Source organism: Rhagoletis zephyria, unplaced genomic scaffold (assembly GCF_001687245.7).
Source record: "Rhagoletis zephyria isolate East Lansing unplaced genomic scaffold, Rhagoletis_zephyria_1.1 Rzeph_scaffold_04912, whole genome shotgun sequence".
Taxonomy (NCBI): domain Eukaryota; kingdom Metazoa; phylum Arthropoda; class Insecta; order Diptera; family Tephritidae; genus Rhagoletis; species Rhagoletis zephyria.
Genome location: NW_016161995.1, coordinates 20,477 through 39,678, shown reverse-complemented (window position 1 = coordinate 39,678; position 19,202 = coordinate 20,477). Strand labels below are relative to the sequence as shown.

The 19,202-nt window shown below is 33.1% G+C and overlaps 1 protein-coding gene across 1 annotated transcript; it reads right to left on the bottom strand.

The window, feature by feature from the left end:
• Nucleotides 1-973: 973 nt before the first annotated feature.
• LOC108371358 (putative sodium-dependent multivitamin transporter) lies at nucleotides 974-16,582 on the bottom strand. Its single transcript, XM_017626908.1, has 2 exons — nucleotides 15,325-16,582; nucleotides 974-1,837 (listed from the first exon to the last, which is right to left on the bottom strand). The coding sequence occupies exons 1-2, from the start codon at nucleotides 16,301-16,303 to the stop codon at nucleotides 1,062-1,064; spliced, it is 1,755 nt and encodes a 584-aa protein (XP_017482397.1). The 5' UTR covers nucleotides 16,304-16,582; the 3' UTR covers nucleotides 974-1,061.
• Nucleotides 16,583-19,202: the final 2,620 nt, after the last annotated feature.

Here is a 19,202-nt window from a genome sequence, read left to right as displayed (position 1 = left end):
TACGTATATTTGTGCCAGATCGTTATAAAACTGCTGAGGTTAATTCTTCCCCATTTCGGTGACAAAAACGATCGGCAAAAACGTTAAGTTCCATGTGTTTTTATGTATGTATGTGAATCCATTTAATTGCCTGGGAAATTTATTTGATTTTCCATCGGTTAACATTCTAGTGGTGGCAAACTACCGATGGCACTATCGATACTAGTTTTTCAAAACTATCGAGTATTTTCACTATCGAAAATTTACTAAATTTAAGACACAAAAATGGTGAATGTGCATTGTATTAAGCGGCAATACTTTTATATAAAAGAATATATGGCAACTATATTGGCCTAACGTCTTCAGTTGAATCGGAACGATTGTACAGTAAAGTATCTTTAAGAGTAAACGAAAAAAGATTGCACCTAAAATCCTAAATAAAAACAATTGGCTTTAGAAAGCAGAATACGTAATTTAACGTTTAGTTGTTTAAATCATATTTTCATTATTAAGGTAGGTCCTTATGGTCAAAATTAAGTTGGTAGATAGTCGCGACTATCGATAGTTTGCCACCACTACACCAATCATATGCTTGAATCAATGGTACCTTGTTTAAGTGAATGCGAAACATTTCATTATTACTTTTGTACTAAAGCTCTGTATGCAGCTCTCAAGAAAACGGTCAAGAAAAAATTGCCATTATTTCGCGTGTGTGTCCAAGGAATTTTGACATTTTTGATACTTCACAGCCTGTTGCCTCACTCTTTCCTCAAGAAATAATGGAACGGGCATATATTTCTGTTGCAAACCCGAGTTGCCTTGTGCTCTTTTTTCACAAAAAACTTTAGAAAACAGTAGTAGAAAGCGTAGTAAATTTCTTAAGAACTGCGTACTGCGTTAAGGAAATTTGACTCAAGAAAATTTCTTAGCCATTTCTTGTACGTCATTTTATATGGAGATTTTGCTTTTCTTGAGAGCTGCATACAGGCCTTTACAATGAAAATTATTACATAGTTTTCTTTTGTAAATATTTATCTAAATTTTTCCTTACATAACTAATTTGAACCCTCGGATTTAAGCATCTACAGTTTAGTCATTTCCTCAATCTGACTACCTTCTAATCTTCGTGCAAGCGGTGGTATGAACAAATCACCATCAATTAGTTGATTATCTAAGTAAATTTGCTTATTATCTGCCAATTTTAATGCTTCCAGCAATAAGCTAAGTCCATATCCAGCAACTAAGGTGATCAAAAAACCAATTACAGAAAGCCATAAGTACGACAGTCTGTATATCCAAAAATAATCTACTTTAGCTTCATCTGTGGCCAACAGTTGTGTGGTAATATTGAGCGCGATGTTGTCAGTCTGGGTAAACGCCTCGGCGACTAAGGTGCTATTAATTGCGGCTACGCAACCATCAGCTTTGAAATCTAGCATTGTTGGCAGTGGCTTTGGTCCACCAAAACCGATAATGAACGAAAATATCAGCCCGATCAGCAGACCTATCAACACTCCACGTTGATTTGATCGCGTTGTGCATAAACCCAGGGTAAAAAGAGCTAGCAATGGGCCGCCAATTATGCCGAAGATAGTGAGAGACGCTTGCAGAACGCCACCCATTGAACCGGCCGTGAATGCCATACCAATGCATACGAGTCCATAAATGGCGGCCATAATTTTACTTGGCAGTGTTGATCTTGTTTCGTGTAGTGGATTATTTGTGATACGCTTGTAGAGGGGTTTGATGTAGTCCTCTAATGTCACAGTTGATAATGAGCTGACCGCTGATGAAACAGTCGAAAGGCTAGCGGAAAATATGCCCGATACAAAGAGTCCGCACAAGCCGGGATATTGACCTACATCAGTGATATGGAGACAAAGAGAAAAAGAGAGAGAATGCAGTAAGTTAATGAACATATGCACCTAAATGTTTACAAATGTACATAATAAACATATGTTTGTAAGTCGACAAATTATGTAAGTACATATGTACAATACTATTCACGCAAATATCTTAGAATATATACTATATATAAAACTTTTTAACAAATAGATAAAATATCATTGATTTAACAACACCGTTCAACAAAATTTTGTCGTATTTTATCTCAAAAACGGGGCCGACCTCATCTTACAGATTTTTTGATGCAGATTTGAAGTGCATTTATAACATTTTTCTAGCAAGTCCAGTTTTTGAGAAAAACATGTTGAAGTGTCAAAAAATGGCGAAAAATACAATATTTCAAAAAAAAGTTTAATATAATTTATAAAAAAGTTTAATATATCAGGGGCGAACACAAGTAGGGGTTTTGGAAGTGCTACGTTCCGAATGCATTGTGTAAAAATAACGAACTATTTTAAATGACAAATTCTGCCCCTCTGACAGCCGAACTTGCAGAAACTAAATTGATAGCCAAAAATTCATCTGACGAGTATCAAGGAGCGAACAAATTAAAACGCTTCGACACTGAGGACCTTAGTGCACCTAATTTCAGAGTAGAGATGGGCGCGGAATATCGGGAACCGCGGGACCCACAGTACTGATTTCAAGTTGGCCAGGATGAACGATATCGGGAAGGTCTTTAAAAATTTTGCGGGCAGGTGTCCTTTACGGACACTTCCGATAGAGCCGTCGGGATGGGCCGTCGGGATGGGCGGGTTCGGGACTTAAAAATTGAGTTTGGGATGGGACGGATCGGGATTAAATATTTAGTCCCGTGTCCATTTCTATTTCAGAGTAAGTTACCAATTCCCACAGTTCCCAGTATAAAATAATGAGATATATACGAATTCGATTGGAATTTTACTACCATGTATGAATACTAACGATTAGGCGTAGTTTGTTTAAGACCTAACAAAGGTCGCTTCACTAAGTTTTAAAAGGTTTTGACCACTATTGTTTTCAAGATTCCGCTAATTTCGCAACCCTCTGCGTCCCGAAAATCAAGTTTTACATGCCAGCGACCGAATTACAATTTCATATTCTTCCAGGTTCCTCTTAATGATGTGTCAAGTTTTTGTCGCCGTAAACTAAGCGATAACGGGAATTATGGCCTCCTTGAAAATCCGTGGGCACCGAATTCTACTTGTAAATCACCGCCTTCAACCAAAAGTAATTTAAAATTTCAATTGTCATCTGCATTTCAGTACCGACATTTCAATGAATATCTGTTGCATGAACGCCCCATACTCTCTTTTCGTTTACACTTGCGACAGAGTTGCATTTGCTTCAGTCTATCAAGATTGTTCAGTGAAATCGCTAGCGAAATTTATCAGAAATGTGTACCTACGGAGATTAGTCTAACAACATTCCTGGATGCTCTTAATGCTTGCAATCAATCAGATTACCTAATGGCATACCGATTCTTCTAGATAGGCGCAACACTTCCTGAGAGAGTTGTTCCAGCGAACGCTCCCTTTAAGCATAAATCATATTTACGAAGTAAAACTGGGGAACAAAGATTAAATGGTTTAGCTTTACTAATGATCCACAGAGATATAGAAGTTATGAACGAAGAAATATTGAATTAAATTTTTTCTTTTTAAGATGAAGTAGTAGAGAAATGTTATTTCACTCGAAATTATTAAAAAAAATAAAATAAAGACATATTGCACCACCGAAACCCGTATTTGCTGGAACTGATTAAATCGAAAAAATATATATATTTTTAAAACCTAAATATAGTTAATCTCTTGCGTCTGATTTTATGAAACCTACATATTTCATGAGTCTGATGAATTATGTTAAATCTGAGTTTTTAAATACGGCACAACACAACCCTCATATATACAGTTCAGAAATAAACTCATTTTAACCCATTTCATTGTTTTTAGTAATTGCTATAACTTATTAAATAATTTGGGTTAACCTTTTTTAACAGGTGGCAAGCCTCTTTAATATTCTGAATATTTAAACTAAGGATAACTTACCACCTTCGTTTCTCGCCGTATTTTAATATTTCATTTAACTTATGCATACTTTATACATACCAATTTTTAAATAGGTGCCAATCCTATTCAAAATATTTTAAAACCAAAACCTTGTATAACCTTTTTCGACTGCCACACATATTGCGATACATATTTAAATTAGGGCTATTCGCGATCCGGTGCAAATGGCCTAGCATCATTGCATTGCAAATTTGTATTGCAAATTATTTGCAATACACAAACAAAATACACGCATTTGCATTTGTCATGGCTTGGCAAATTTGCAATACCGAAAATCCATAGCATAAAAATGCTATGCATTGCATTCATAAACAAAACCAAAGCTGATGCACAAAAATTGTTTCGCAAAAGCTTTACCATGACAGTTTAATAAAGGTCGCTCACAATCCATGGCATATTTCTGCAATTGCATAAATTTGTCAGCTCTTATGCACCGAATCGCGAATAGCCCTATTGTGTATCTAATTCCCTTAATACAAGTTGAAGTTAATTTCTAAAACATATGACAACCCTCTCAAATAAAGTTGCGAAAAAACATTCTTAACACATGTCAATGTATACAAACACTTTAATAATTCATTTGACTTATTAAATAGTTTGAATTTAACTTTTTACACAGGTGGAAAAACCTTCTTTAATGCTANAACTGCCACACATATTGCGATACATATTTAAATTGTGTATCTAATTCCCTTAATACAAGTTGAAGTTAATTTCTAAAACATATGACAACCCTCTCAAATAAAGTTGCGAAAAAACATTCTTAACACATGTCAATGTATACAAACACTTTAATAATTCATTTGACTTTAATAAGTTAGTTTGAATTTAACTTTTTACACAGGTGGAAAAACCTTCTTTAATGCTATAAATGCTCAAACGAAGTGTTTCTTAGTTGTCGGCCTTTGTGGTGTAGTGGTAAGCAGTGGAACTCCGCAGCACCTGGGTTCAAGCCCTGGTCAAAGCAACATCCCAAAAAAATATAGAAAAAAGGTTTTTTGTTAACAGCGGTCGTCCCTCGACAGGCAATGGCAAACCTCCGAGTGCACTTCTGCCATGAACAACAGCTTCTCATAAAAATACAATCGCCATTCGTAGTCGGCGTAAATTTGTAGGTCCCTCCGCTTTGTGTGACAACATCCCACTAATGGAGGAGAAGCTCGGCCAAACACTAACATATGTGTAAGCGCCAATCTATTATTATTATTATGTCCTAAGCGATGGCAATTGTCAGATTTCGGTCAGAAATATACCAGTCTCATACTACGTCAAAATAGACAGAAAAACACTAGTCCAATTATAGACCAAAACCACTATAAATTGAAATAAAATGAATTCATGAATATAAAATAAAAAACTTTTGAATAAGCACACTTTAATATATTACACATTTTTATTTAGCAGCCTTAGATTTGCCAATAATTAGTGTTAAATTTCAGCTTTCAGGTACAATAAATAATATATTTTTATCTTTTTTAATAATACTAAATATGCAAAAAAAACATTTTAGTTAAAAATAAAATAAATACTTTAGTTCATTTTCGAGTGAACTTAAATAAAAATAAAAGTTTTCATTTTCATTTCTTTTTAAAATTTTATAAAAAAAGTAATTAATAACTTTTAAAATTTGAGATTTGGATAAGAATAAAATAAATAAATAATTCATGCAGTTATTAAATATTCTTAACTTTTGGCTATAGTTTGGCTTGTTGATTTATAATTGAAATTAATCAAATAATCATATTAATCGTGTAATTAAAAAAGTCAAAAATAATTGATAATGATGAAAAATAACAAAATAATCATGTAATTAAAATTAAGTAATGGATTAATTAACAACTTTTAATTGATTATTAATCATTAAATAGGTGCTAATATTGTTATTTAATCATCTAACGGTTATCCAAAATAGCATGCTCTAATTAATAGTCATTATGATTATTAATCATTATTTAACAGGTCTGGCATAATTGAATATGTACTCTCTTTAATGATTTACAATATACCCAAATAAAAGATATAATATTTTGTGTACTTTACTGTATTAAACTGTCGAGGTCAAATAAAACCGGGTATGAATTTATCGTTTTGTACTTGGTACAAGTCTGGTCATTTTCGAACTAGCTCGGTTCCAGTCAGGAAATTCTAGTTGTAAACTAGTATTTTTCCTGACTAGTTTGGGGTTTCCCTGCAGTGTAAGAACTAAAGCCTTTTCAAAACCATTTCGATCGAAACTCATTTTGTAAAATCGAACGAACGGTACATGATATAGCGAGAAAGTTTTCGCGTATTATGCATTCATATATACATAGATACGGTGACCATCCATCCGTACGGGACAGTCCTCTTTTTTCGTCAGTTGTCCTGGTAATTTATTTATTTTATACGGACGCCAAATGTTCTGTATTTCTTTTAATGTCCCTTCTTTGTCCCGTATTCGGTATTTTGATGCCTTAAAAGCTCATAAAAATGGCATGCCTATGAACCAGTTTTTATTTTTATATCTGGACGCTTGTGAATCGAATCGAGGAGCACATATCGTCGCCTGGCTAAAAGATTGTCATAAGCGCCATTTTGACGATTTTTAGTTCTAGATGCAGTTATAACGATACGTTCAAATTAAAATTTATCTTTACAATAGCATCATATCAAATCTGTACCGTTCGTTCGATTCTACAAAATGCTATTTATTTTACTGTGATCGAACGTATAAAAGCTGCAGCGTGGCATTGTTTGAACTTTTATTATTGGGCTGAACTGATTCTTGATGATAATTTTAACAAAATTTTCATTTAAACTCGCTATATCTCAGTCGTTTGTGTATCGATCGATTTCAAATTTTCATACAGAAAAACTACAAACTATTCCAAAGAATTCCAGTTTAACACCACTTCTTAATACTCAGTACAAATAAAACTACAGGTTTATAACTTTTTTATGAGAATTAAGAGGGTGTTTGTTTTCAAATGCTAAAGTTGTGTTATAAAGTTTGATATACATTTTTTTGTTTTAAAACAGTATTGTAGATGACTATCTAAGGAAGTTTTTGCTAATGTTTTAAATTTAAACCTCAAGAAGTTGCACGGTTAGCAGATTAGCACGCTGAGCTCTAAAAGGCTTTATAACTCGGAAAAGTAAAAAAGTCTCTTTTTATTAGTGATTCATATGTAAAAAGATTTGATCTTTCGATTGAGATAACTAAAAACAATATTAAAAATTACCATAATACAGAAAAATTACAAATAAATTTTCGTTTAGAATTTCCACCATGAAAATGTGAAAATTTTGGAAAACGCATAGTACCATCGTATAGCCCGTACAAAAATCTATAGAAATCATAGTTTTCGAATTATTTTTCTCATTTTCTGTCTGCTTCCCAGCTAGTCGAAAAGTAGCTTGTTTTGCACCGCTCAGGGCGCTGAGACGTGAACTGCCCCATTTATATAAACATATTTGAAAACAAACCAAAAAAATTTAAAAATAGTAGTTATATTCAACAAATTTTATGAGCTTGAGGCCGTTTTTAGTGAAAACTTATTGCGGAAAAGCATTCTTCCATTTTTTCAAATTATTGTTGCTTTTCCTCAATAACTTTTCACTAAAAACGGCCTCAAGCTCACAAAATTGGTGAATATAATTGTTATAAGGCCATAAAATAACAAAAAAAAACAAATAGTAGTTATGTAAAAAGGGATATCTACACATGTATTGCTTTATTTTGGTACTTTTCAGTGCGATATTTGCGTGGTGGTAACACGAGGGAAACAGAACATGGAAAAGTATTCATAATTTATTATTTGTATTTAATTGATAAATAACAAATTCCTTTATGTAATAAGGGAGCAGTATCATTTTAAAACGACCAATAACCTTTAGAAGGTGCAAAATGTAACCAATAGCTCGATTTCTTACTACCTGGAGCATAATATGCTATTGGAACTAGTAACGTAACTAGTACGAAAGCGACAATTGTAATATGAAAAAGCATCCGAGACGTGCAAAACGTGGAGTGGAACCAGTGGGACGTGGAACGTGGAACCAGTTGGGGGGTAGTTTGGGTCCAGTTGGGAACTAGATTGGAACTATATTATGTATATAGTCCCGAAATGGGCACAAACTACTCCCAAAATAGGCCCGAACGAGGTCCCAACTATCCCCGAGCTGGTCTCCAACTAATCCCGAAATGGTCCCGTCTTTTCGCATTCATAATTATTATGAAACGACTTTTATAATACAAATCTCAAAATAAAAGACTTCTAAGACTCAAAAATATTTATCTCAATGATAATTATTATCAAAAGACTTTTATAATATAAGTCTCAAAATAAAAGTCTTTGAAGACTTAAAAATATTTATCTCTCTAACAATTATTATGAAAGGACTTTTATAATATAAGTCCTTGAATAATAATTACAGATGATTCAAAAAATTTGTATCTTAATATAATAACCACTGATTGACTTTGATTCTTTTCTCTTATAATAGTTACGTCTCTGATACTATGTACTTACATATCGTCACTGGAATAAAGAAACATTGTAAATGTCATATACACTAATATTCGATAATCTTTCCATTGGATGGACAATCCTTTAATCTGTTAGAAAAATCTTTAGTTTTCTTAAAGATTTAGATTTTTTTGGATCACGAACTTATTCACGAAAAACGAAATTTTATAATTGAGGGATTCACAACGGTGTCGTATTGTTGCATGTCGTAAACTTAAAAAGCTTAAATAAATCTTTGGAAATCTTGGATGGACAATCCTTTAATCTGTTAGAAAAATCTTTAGTTTTCTTAAAGATTTGGATTTTTTTGGATCACGAACTTATTCACGAAAAACGAAATTTTATAATTGAGGGATTCACAACGGTGTCGTATTGTTGCATGTCGTAAACTTAAAAAGCTTAAATAAATCTTTAAGAGAACTTGAATGCACAACCAACTATTTTTTAACACTGCGAAAATGCATAACATGACTTTGATGGCACTTTGCGAATCCCCTTGATATACTTTTGGGCATTTAAAGTTTACGAAATACAACAATACGACACTTACGACACCGTTGTGAATACCCCAAATAAAAGTGTAGGTACTACAATTGTTTACAAACAGTGTATGGTGCACTTGGACTATTATTAAAAAAATCGCAAAGAAATTCTTGTAATATTAAAATAACGCTAGAGTATTTTACTTCATTATATTGCTGCTAACTTTCACAGGCAGCTTCAAAATGTGAATAATAAAATAGTGTAATATCGACATACATCAATTAACTTTTCTGAGTTTGCAACCAATATAAAATAGTGTACAATGATTTCATATAAAAATGTTTAACGATAAAATAGTATATAAGCAGATGCTTTCGGAAAAATGGGCTCAAATGGCATTTCTAAGTAAACATGGTACAGAATTTTTTTGTAAATTAACAGCTAAGGAATCAATAAAAAGTGTGGTGTATTTAAAGTATGAATATTTTCAATAAGAAGCGCACAATTAAAGTTTAGATTTGGTCGACTGGATTATAAAAACTTCTAAATCGTTTTTATCAAAACTATACTTTTCATGTTACACTACTTCATTATTACAGCGACGATATGACACCGTGAGAGCAAAATTGGCCAAACGCACAATTTTTATACCCGAGGTGTGCACAAGGGTATTATAAATTTGTTCACATAACGGTTGTTTGTAACAGCCAAAACGAATCGAGATAGATATAGACATATATATACACAAATGATCAGAATGAAAAGAGAAATCGATTGAAAGTTGGTATGCGAAGTAGAAATTTGGCATAAAGTAAGACAGTTATGAAATTTTTGGAAAATGGGCGTGGCCCCGCCCACTTATGATAAAAATCTGTATCTCTGTAGTACCTTTACCAATCACCACCAAACTCGCTGAAAACATTACTTAGGGCTTGACTAAGAAACCTGTTGAAAATTTTTGAAATACGACAAGAACCACGCCCACCTCCCATATAACGGTAATTTACAGAAATACGAAAACTGCGATAAATAAGTTACTATTTCAGCTAATTTACTCAAAATCGATATATGCAATAACCTCTTAGTAGAAAATTATATTATTAGGGAAATTTTTGGAAAATGAGCGTGATACCGCCCATTTATGCCTACATATGTGTATCTCGGTAACCGTTTTATCAATTTCTACCAAACTCGGCACATTTATCAACCTTGGCGTGAAAAAGCAATATGATGAAAATTTTTGAAATCGGACTAAAATTACTGCCTCTTACCATATAACGGTACATTTCAGAAATACGAAAACTCCGATTTTTAATAAGCTAAGACGCCAACTTACAACAATCACTTAACAAGTCACAAGATGATTGATTACTTACTACGTAAATGTATATTGATAACCACCTTACCGATTTCCACCAAACTTGGTCCAATTATTTCAATAAATCATAGTATATTATCGAAATGTTTGGAAAAATACTCTTGCTTATCATGCAGTTTACTGAAAGGTGAAAAAACGATATTTAATATGTGCGCTGGGTATATAATGTTCGGTTACGCCCGAACTTATACTTCTTTACTTGTTTTTTACCCAACTACTAACAAAAATTGTGGGTTCGGCCATTTCTGTTCATAGGCACAAAATAACAGACATAAATCCACTATGAGGGAATCATACATGGATCCTAAGCAGTGCTCCCATTTAGGTGCTTTTGGGGCTAGATTTAGTTCGTTTTATTTTAAATTGGCCCGGTAATTTGCTTTTAGCCCCTAGCTCTTTTTTTAATTTGAAACAGCCCTTTGAGCTTCAAAATTCTTAACTTGATTTTAAACATTGAATTTAAACATTTATGCTGCTTGTGTGGAAAAACACATTTTCCACTGAAAGAGTGATTGAAGCAACAAATTTAAATTGGCCAGTTTTATTAAATTTGTCAAAAGTTAAACATATTCTGTCCGATATGAGCGCCCTTATGCTTCACATTTTCGTTATAGAATTGTCCTTCATTCTGATTTTCTTAATTTCATTTTTATACTAAGTATATCAACTGAAAGGAATGAATAAAAGTAAACCATTTTCGGAAAAGCATGAAAATTTCCTTATTTTTCGAATTTAAAAGCCTGAAACTCAAAAAGTACTATTCCGATTGACAAAAAAAAAATAAATCAACGCAATGAGGCTAAATACATATATCTTTTGAAAGGTATTTAAAGAAGAATAGTTGCGTTTGATTTTCCGGAGTGAAACTTATTTTCATGTGTGGCGCCCCTAAATAAGTCTAAAAGAACCCTTTTTAGTGAAGTCCTTTCTTGGTGTAAACTATTGTAATTAATGAAAACGTAGTGTATATATTTTTTTATGTTCTCTTTTTACGTGTTTTGAAGCTCAGAATTTTTGTTTAGAATAGTAATTCGTTCTCAAATAAAAAAAAATATATAAATAAATCGATGAATAATGACTGTCTGGAGAATACGAGTACACACCTATTGTTTTTAACAATTTTGAACTTTTTAAAGAATCCAAGAGGTTGGATTTAGCTTTTTCAAGATTCAAGAAAAAGGGTTTTTTCCGTGCCCTTTACAATTAAAGGTAAAAAAGGCAAAAAAGGTAATTTTTAAAAAAAAGGCAACTTCAAATGTGTATATATGGAATCAGGGAAAGCTAAATCATGGACATTCTTAATCGAATATACTCTATTTCTTTAGCAGAAAAAAGGCAATTTCCAAAAAAATCCGTTCCCTGATGATTCATAACTCTGTACGATAATTTTGAACATTTTAAAAAATCCAAGAGGTTTGAGTATGTCTTGATTTTTCTTAGGCCACTTTACTTTAATACCTTTCCCACAAGCCGAAGACACATATTTATCGTCACTAGACACGAATAAAGGCGCGCCATTGTTTTGACGGCGAAAAAGGACGCATTGACGAAAAAACGCGTAAACCTAGTTGGCGGCGAAAAAAGACGCGTTATCATAGATGGATACCTAGCCAAGGACTGTAACTTCAGCATTATCCTCCAAAAACTTTTTGGGGAATGCACATACTATTACACCCGCAAACATAAGGGCTGTTCAGAATGTTTTGGAAATGGTCTTGGATTTGCAGCAGTGATCGGTCTTCTACCACATTGTGGTAGATCTGCCACTTTTTTGAGCATCTACCACACAAGGTCTGCAATCTACCACATATTCGCATTTTTGTGTAGTTTCATTTTTGGCTGACTAATTTTCTTAATTTTAAGAGAAAAAATTGTCCAACACTATACTCTATATGGTAACAAGAATGATATAATACAAGATTCCGCATTCCCGGCGACGATGAAATTTCTCAAGCAAAAGTAAACAAAGCCGAATGGGAGAATAAAATAAATTGTAAAATAGTAAATTTTCTCAGTAATACATTTTTCGAGAGAAAACGCGGTTTTATTGTGTTAAATTGCAAAATAAATGATTTATAAAAAGAATGAATAGCGAAAATGTTAAAAAACGGCGATTTTTGTGAAAGTATTAGCAAATTTAAGTGCATCTAAGGTTTCTAAGGCGTTGCTTACTTTTCCTTGAGAATTGACAAAATCGGCAAATCCCAATTAGCTGTTTCAGGAATGTGCCACATTTGTTCGCTACTTCGTGATGTGATAGTGATAAACAGAAAAGCTGGCAGCACTCCGCAATGTTGCAGAAATCTCTTAAAATATGTTCGAAAAATACCCTAATATGGAAGGAACTGCTTTACACTGTCAAGGACAAAAAAAAAACTCAACACAATTTTTAGCAACTTCAATCTTGCACTTTATTATACTAAAATTACAATTTTTTTAGTCTAATTAAAAAGTTTGCCATTTAGGTGAAACCTTGCAGATTTTTTTTAATGTTTGTACAAATTTTGATCCAAACCCAGAGATCTACCACATTTTTTTAAAATCTACCACATTTTTTTGCAGATTCTACCACACAGAATTTTTTTTAAGTCCGATCACCGATTTGCAGTTGGAATTTCATTTGCAAATTTTGTGCTTGCTGCCATGGCAACCGTGTGCATTTTATTGTTCTGAATTTACAAATGCAACGAATATGCAAATACAAGGGCATATGCAAAAGACCCTGAACAGCCCTATAGTATACCACGAAAATAAGTTAACGCGACTTTCTTCGCCGTCGACTAGGTTTTGGGCGTCTTTCTTCGATGAAGTTTTTTATGCGTCTGTTTCGCGGTAAACTTTTGAGCTCGCGCCTTTATTCGTCTCTAGTGACGTTATGGATTTTATAATCATTTTTTATATCCAACCTCTTGGATTCTTTAAAAAGTTCAAAATTGTTAAAAACAATAGGTGTGTTCTCGTATTCTCCAGGCAGTCATTATTCATCGATTTATTTATATTTTTTTTTTTATTTGAGAACGAATTACTATTCTAAACAAAAATTCTGAGCTTCAAAACACGTAAAAAGAGAACATAAAAAAATATATACACTACGTTTTCATTAATTACAAGAATAGTACTTTTTGAGTTTCAGGCTTTTAAATTCGAAAAATAAGGAAATTTTCATGCTTTTCCGAAAATGGTTTACTTTTATTCATTCCTTTCAATTGATATACTTAGTATAAAAAAGAAATTAAGAAAATTAGGATGAAGGACAATTCTATAATGAAAATGTGAAGCATAAGGGCGCTCAAATCGGACAGAATATGTTTAATTTTTGACAAATTTAATAAAACTGGTAAATTTAAATTTTTTGCTTCAATCACTCTTTCAGTGGAAAATGTGTTTTTCCACACAAGCAGCATAAAAGTTTAAATTCAATGTTTAAAATCAAGTTAAGAATTTTGAAGCTCAAAGGGCTGTTTCAAATTAAAAAAAGAGCTAGGGGCTAAAAGCAAATTACCGGGCCAATTTAAAATAAAACGAACTAAATCTAGCCCCAAAGCATCAAAATGGGAACACTGCTTAGGCNAATTTAATAAAACTGGCCAATTTAAATTTTTTGCTTCAATCACTCTTTCAGTGGAAAATGTGTTTTTCCACACAAGCAGCATAAATGTTTAAATTCAATGTTTAAAATCAAGTTAAGAATTTTGAAGCTCAAAGGGCTGTTTCAAATTAAAAAAAGAGCTAGGGGCTAAAAGCAAATTACCGGGCCAATTTAAAATAAAACGAACTAAATCTAGCCCCAAAGCATCAAAATGGGAACACTGCTTAGGCTCCATGTATGATTCCCTCATAGTGGATTTATGTCTGTTATTTTGTGCCTATGAACAGAAATGGCCCAACCAACAATTTTTATAAGTAGTTGGGTAAAAAAAAATTGTGCGTTTGGACTATTTTTCTCTGACGGTGTCATATCGTCGCTGGAATAATGAAGTAGTGTAACATGAAAAGTATAGTTTTGAGAAAAACGATTTAGAAGTTTTTATAATCCAATCGACAATATTCATATTTTAAATACACCACACTGTTTATTGTGGCTGTTAATTTACAAAAAAAAATCTGTACCATGTTCACTTAGAAATGCCATTTGAGCCCATTTTTCCGAAAGCATTTGCTTATATACTATTTTATCGTTAAACATTTTTATATGAAATCATTGTAGACTATTTTATATTGGTTGCAAACTCAGAAAAGTTAATTGATGTATGTCGATATTACACTATTTTATTATTCGTTCTATGTTAAAATATATCTTTCGCTGTTGTATAAGTTCCGACGACATAGTTAAAATTCACAATTGTTCACATTCTGGAGTAAAATGTCCCACCAGTAACAATGAAATGGTCCTTTTCTAGCCTATTTCGTTATTTTATTTTGCCTTTTTTACAGCTTTTTAGGTCCTAATCCTAATTAGGTGACTATCCAACTATGCTATCAAGAACGTTTTTAATTTAAATAATTTAATTTTGTAAAAAACAAAAAAAAATACTGTTGATTTTTTTTTAGCTCAAGGCCGGGTTGAAATAAACCCGGCCTTGAGATCTAAAAAAATCAACAGAATCTTCAATTAACGGCCAAATATAAATTTAAAAAAAAAATATCAAAAGATGGACACCATGGAAATAACACGGTACAGCACTTGGGCATTGGACCAGACCAACTTTTTTAAGGGATTGAGTCATAATTAAAAAAAGTATTTTCTCCGTTTTTCCAAGTTAGCCCCTGAAAACGAGATATGGGCCTCGAAGTTCGGAATTGGAAAAAAAATATTGTATGTAAACAACTAAGAAAGTAAAAACTTAGGCGTGGTCCGGCTGTTGCTCTTATTTAAACTGTATATAATTTTTTTGACTGACTTTTTTACCTGACTCAATCTTTTTTTTTGAAAAAAATTGGTTGGGTCCAATACCCAGAAAAAAAAGTTGATTTTGCCGTATAGTGTAATCGTTATACACATGTTTCTTTTTCACTCTCTTACCCATCGTGTCTACGGCAAAAAGTGGCATCAACTGATCTCTTGATTGTATTCTTCCTTCCAGGAGAGGATCACAGTTTCTGTAGTAGTGAAATATAGCTAATCCGCTAAATAAGGTACTAAAACTGAGTGTACTCAAAATTGGTAAATTCCACCAGAGTGCCGATTGCGCGCTCTCGAGATTTCGCACACTTAACAACCTCTGCACTTGCACCTGATTAATACCATACAACGACAAATATGTCACCATGCCTCCGATAATAAGACTCCACCATGTGTGCCGCTCTGTGGGATCCAAAGAAAAATCCGTGAAATAAAAACGATCTCTCTTTTCAGCTTCCTGCCATATTGGAGCCAAACCACCCGCCTTAATGGCAGACACCACAATTACTGCGAAGATTGCAGCAAACATCAGAAGCGATTGAAAAACGTCTGTTATAAGCACAGCTTTTAGGCCGCCAATAGTAGAGTAGAATGTACAAAGGAGTCCTATAACCAATATAGCTGTGGTCTTGCTTACTCCTGTAACAGCTTCGAGTGCAAGCGCTGGCGCATATAGAACAATTCCCATATAAAGGATCATTTGTACGGAGTAGACAAGTGAAGCAGCGAGACGCGTCGAGTGCCCAAATCGTCGCTCCAAGTATTCATAAACGCTCAAGGTACGCATGCGATAAAAAACAGGCAAAAACAAATATGCGGCTATCGGCGTGCTTATAATGTAAGCGATGTTTATTATGCAAAACATAGTACCAAACTGGTAGCTTTCGCTTGAAACACCTAATAATGTGATGGAGGACATGAAGCTCGCCATTAAACTAACAGCAACTGGAAATGTGGTCATGCTCTGATCGGCCAATAGGTATTCCTTGATTGTTTTCTGCTTGCCGCCCGTATAACGGTAATAAATGCCAATCATTGCAGAAATGAGAAGGATGGTAATTAGTACCGCAAAATCCCAACGGTCAAAATTTGGTTCCATTGTGATCCTTTACTTGTATTTAACTAAAGATCGAAGCGAAGAAATCAACTCAGATGTCATAAATATATTAGCTGGAAGAAAAATTATATAAAATAGATTGTGAGATATGTAAAGTTAAATGTTTTAATATATAATTAGGGAGTTCACAAGGGGTTGTATACCGTCGTACTGTAGTATGTCGCAAACTTTAAAGGGCTAAAACTATATTTAGGGATTCGCCAGCTACCATAAAAGTCGTGTTATGAAATTTCACAACGTTAAAAATTAATTGGCTGTGGTTTCAAGTCGTCTAAATATTTATTACATTACATTATTAAAAACATTACGACATACGACAATACGGCACTTACGACCAGGGTGCCTAGATTGTTTAAAAAGAAAAGAGCGATTTCTGAAAAAAAATCGGCAAATGGTTGTTTTATAAAATTCATGAAATCGGCTTAAAAAATCTTTTATTTTAAAAATGAGATCTTGTTATAACAAAGTTTTCAAAACCAAAAACGAATATAATGCCTTCAGGGTAATAATAAATAACACAAATCACTTTACGAGTATAATAGTGATGTACAAAAAATTTTTGTTCAAAAATATTAATACTTTACATAAAAAAGTAAATGCGCCTGGGCCACACTGGAGAAGTAAACTTACATTACTTATCTATTTTGTCTCTTAACCAATGTGAACATACACTCATCCGCTTTTGCTTAAGGCTATATTTTTTCTCTTTTTTCTATCTACATCCCTCTACCTCTACCCCTATTCGTTTTTATTACATATATGCTATTCTGTTTTTCCATTATCTTCATTTTTATCTTTATACTCTATCGATAACAAAATCGATAATAACGTCCAACAAAATATCGATAACAAAACCGATGGAAATATCGATAACAAATTTGAATTTCAAAAGCAACATCGATAATACCATTGCTAGCAAAATCATTAAAAATATTGATAACAAAATCCATAAATATCGATAACTAAACCGATAAATATCGACAACTAAATCGATAAATATCGATAACAAAGACGATAACATAATCGAAAAATATCGATAAAAAATCGATTAATATCGATAACAAAATCGATAAACATCGATAACAAAAATGGTAAATATCGATAACATAATCAATAATATCGATAACAAAATCGATGAAAATCGATACTAAAATCGATAAAAAATATCCCTAACAAAATAGTTAAACTTATCGATTACAAAATCGATAAAAATATCGATAACAAAATCGATAAAAATACCGATTATTATATCGATAAGTTCCGAAAATATCGATAGCATAATTGATAACAATATCGATACAAATTTCGATAACAATATCGATACAAATTTCGATAATAAAATCGATAAAAATATCGATAACAGAACCGATAAAAATATCAATTATTTTATCGATAAGTCTCGAGAATCCCGAAAATATCTAAAATCGCAAAATGGTTCCCAGATTGAGCCTCTGTGTCTCTCTCCATATCATTTTCTCTTTGGTTACCTTTATTTTGATCTTTCTTTCCCTATCTTCGTCTTTACTTTTATCGGTATCCTTATCCTCATCTTTGTTTTTACTTTTATATTTATCATTTTCTTCATCTACATATTCCTCTTCACCTTTGCCCTTATATATATAAGTAAATTGTTAAAATTTACCTTGGTCTCCATTTTTGCCTTTATCTTTACTCATCTTTGTTTTTGTTTTTATTTGTACCTCTTCCTTTATCCTTTTCTTTATCAATGTACGTACTAACTTTTACTTTTATTATTGTATTGGTCTTTTTCTAAGTTTTATTCTTTAACCTTTTATTAGCAAGTTTTTGTTAAATTAAATAATACCATACGCTCAAGAAGCACTTGTTTCAGCCCCAATCATTTCCGTTGCACCTTTTAAGTTGCACCATTTCCGTTGCATCATTTCCGTTGAACCATTCCGTGTGCAATTTCCCCTGAATTTACCAATTTAGTCCCAACCAACCAACCACCGCTAAAGAAGTTTCACTTCAATAATAAAATAAAATTAACTTAACATAAGACATTACAAAAAACTGGGTCAGCAATGGGTTAATGCATGATCAATAATGGGTTTAGACGTCAAAAATTTACTCTTCAAAAGTAGTTCAAGCGAGTCTAATGGAAGGAAAATGATTTCAAGATTTTGACCACACGCTTATTGGGGCGGTCCCAGTGTGCAACTTTCTATGTATGTACATATGTGGGTACTCTAACAATTGTGTATATCACGTTATGTAATTGACTCTGCTTCTGTAGAGTATGAACACAAACGCATGCACATACATATATATATACACGTATACAAGGACGTGTAAGTGCGTCCCTACTCCATCTATCTGTCCATTTGTTTGTGACGTGCTTTTGTGCAAACTACTACGATTTGGCACTCGCTCAAGTGCTTGTGGCATGTTACCCATCAAAACGTAAGCGACACAAACATATTAGCATACACAGCAAGATATAGGCAATGCAGTGTGGCTATTGAGCGCAGTCAAACCAAAGGCAAACCAAATAATCGAGTAGGCAAACAGACTAGAAAACAAATAAACCTAAAAGCAGCCTGACATATCGAGCACAATTGGGCGAGCTATGAAGGTACACAGGAGAATGGGTAAGCCCTAGATGCAGTTCCGGAACATTGCGGAGATGAGGCTTCGAGTGCCAGTAATAAAACAGCAACAACAACAGCAACAATAAGAACAATTTTTACCTACTGATCAAATGAACAACAATAAAAATACTGAGTAGCAAGCACAAGGTGATTTTGTTGTTGTCGGCAATGATATCTTCTAAAACCTAACAAATCAGTAGCAGCAACATAATCTACCAGACCACATATACATTGGTTATGAAGTAAATATGTATATACATATATATGTA

Coding starts and splice junctions, on each gene's coding strand:
- LOC108371358 (XM_017626908.1), bottom strand. CDS start 16,303: ATGGAACCAAATTTTGACCGTTGGGATTTTGCGGTACTAATTACCATC. Junction 1,838..15,324: donor TTTTGCCGTAGACACGATGG/GTAAGAGAGTGA, acceptor TCACTGATGTAG/GTCAATATCCCGGCTTGTGC.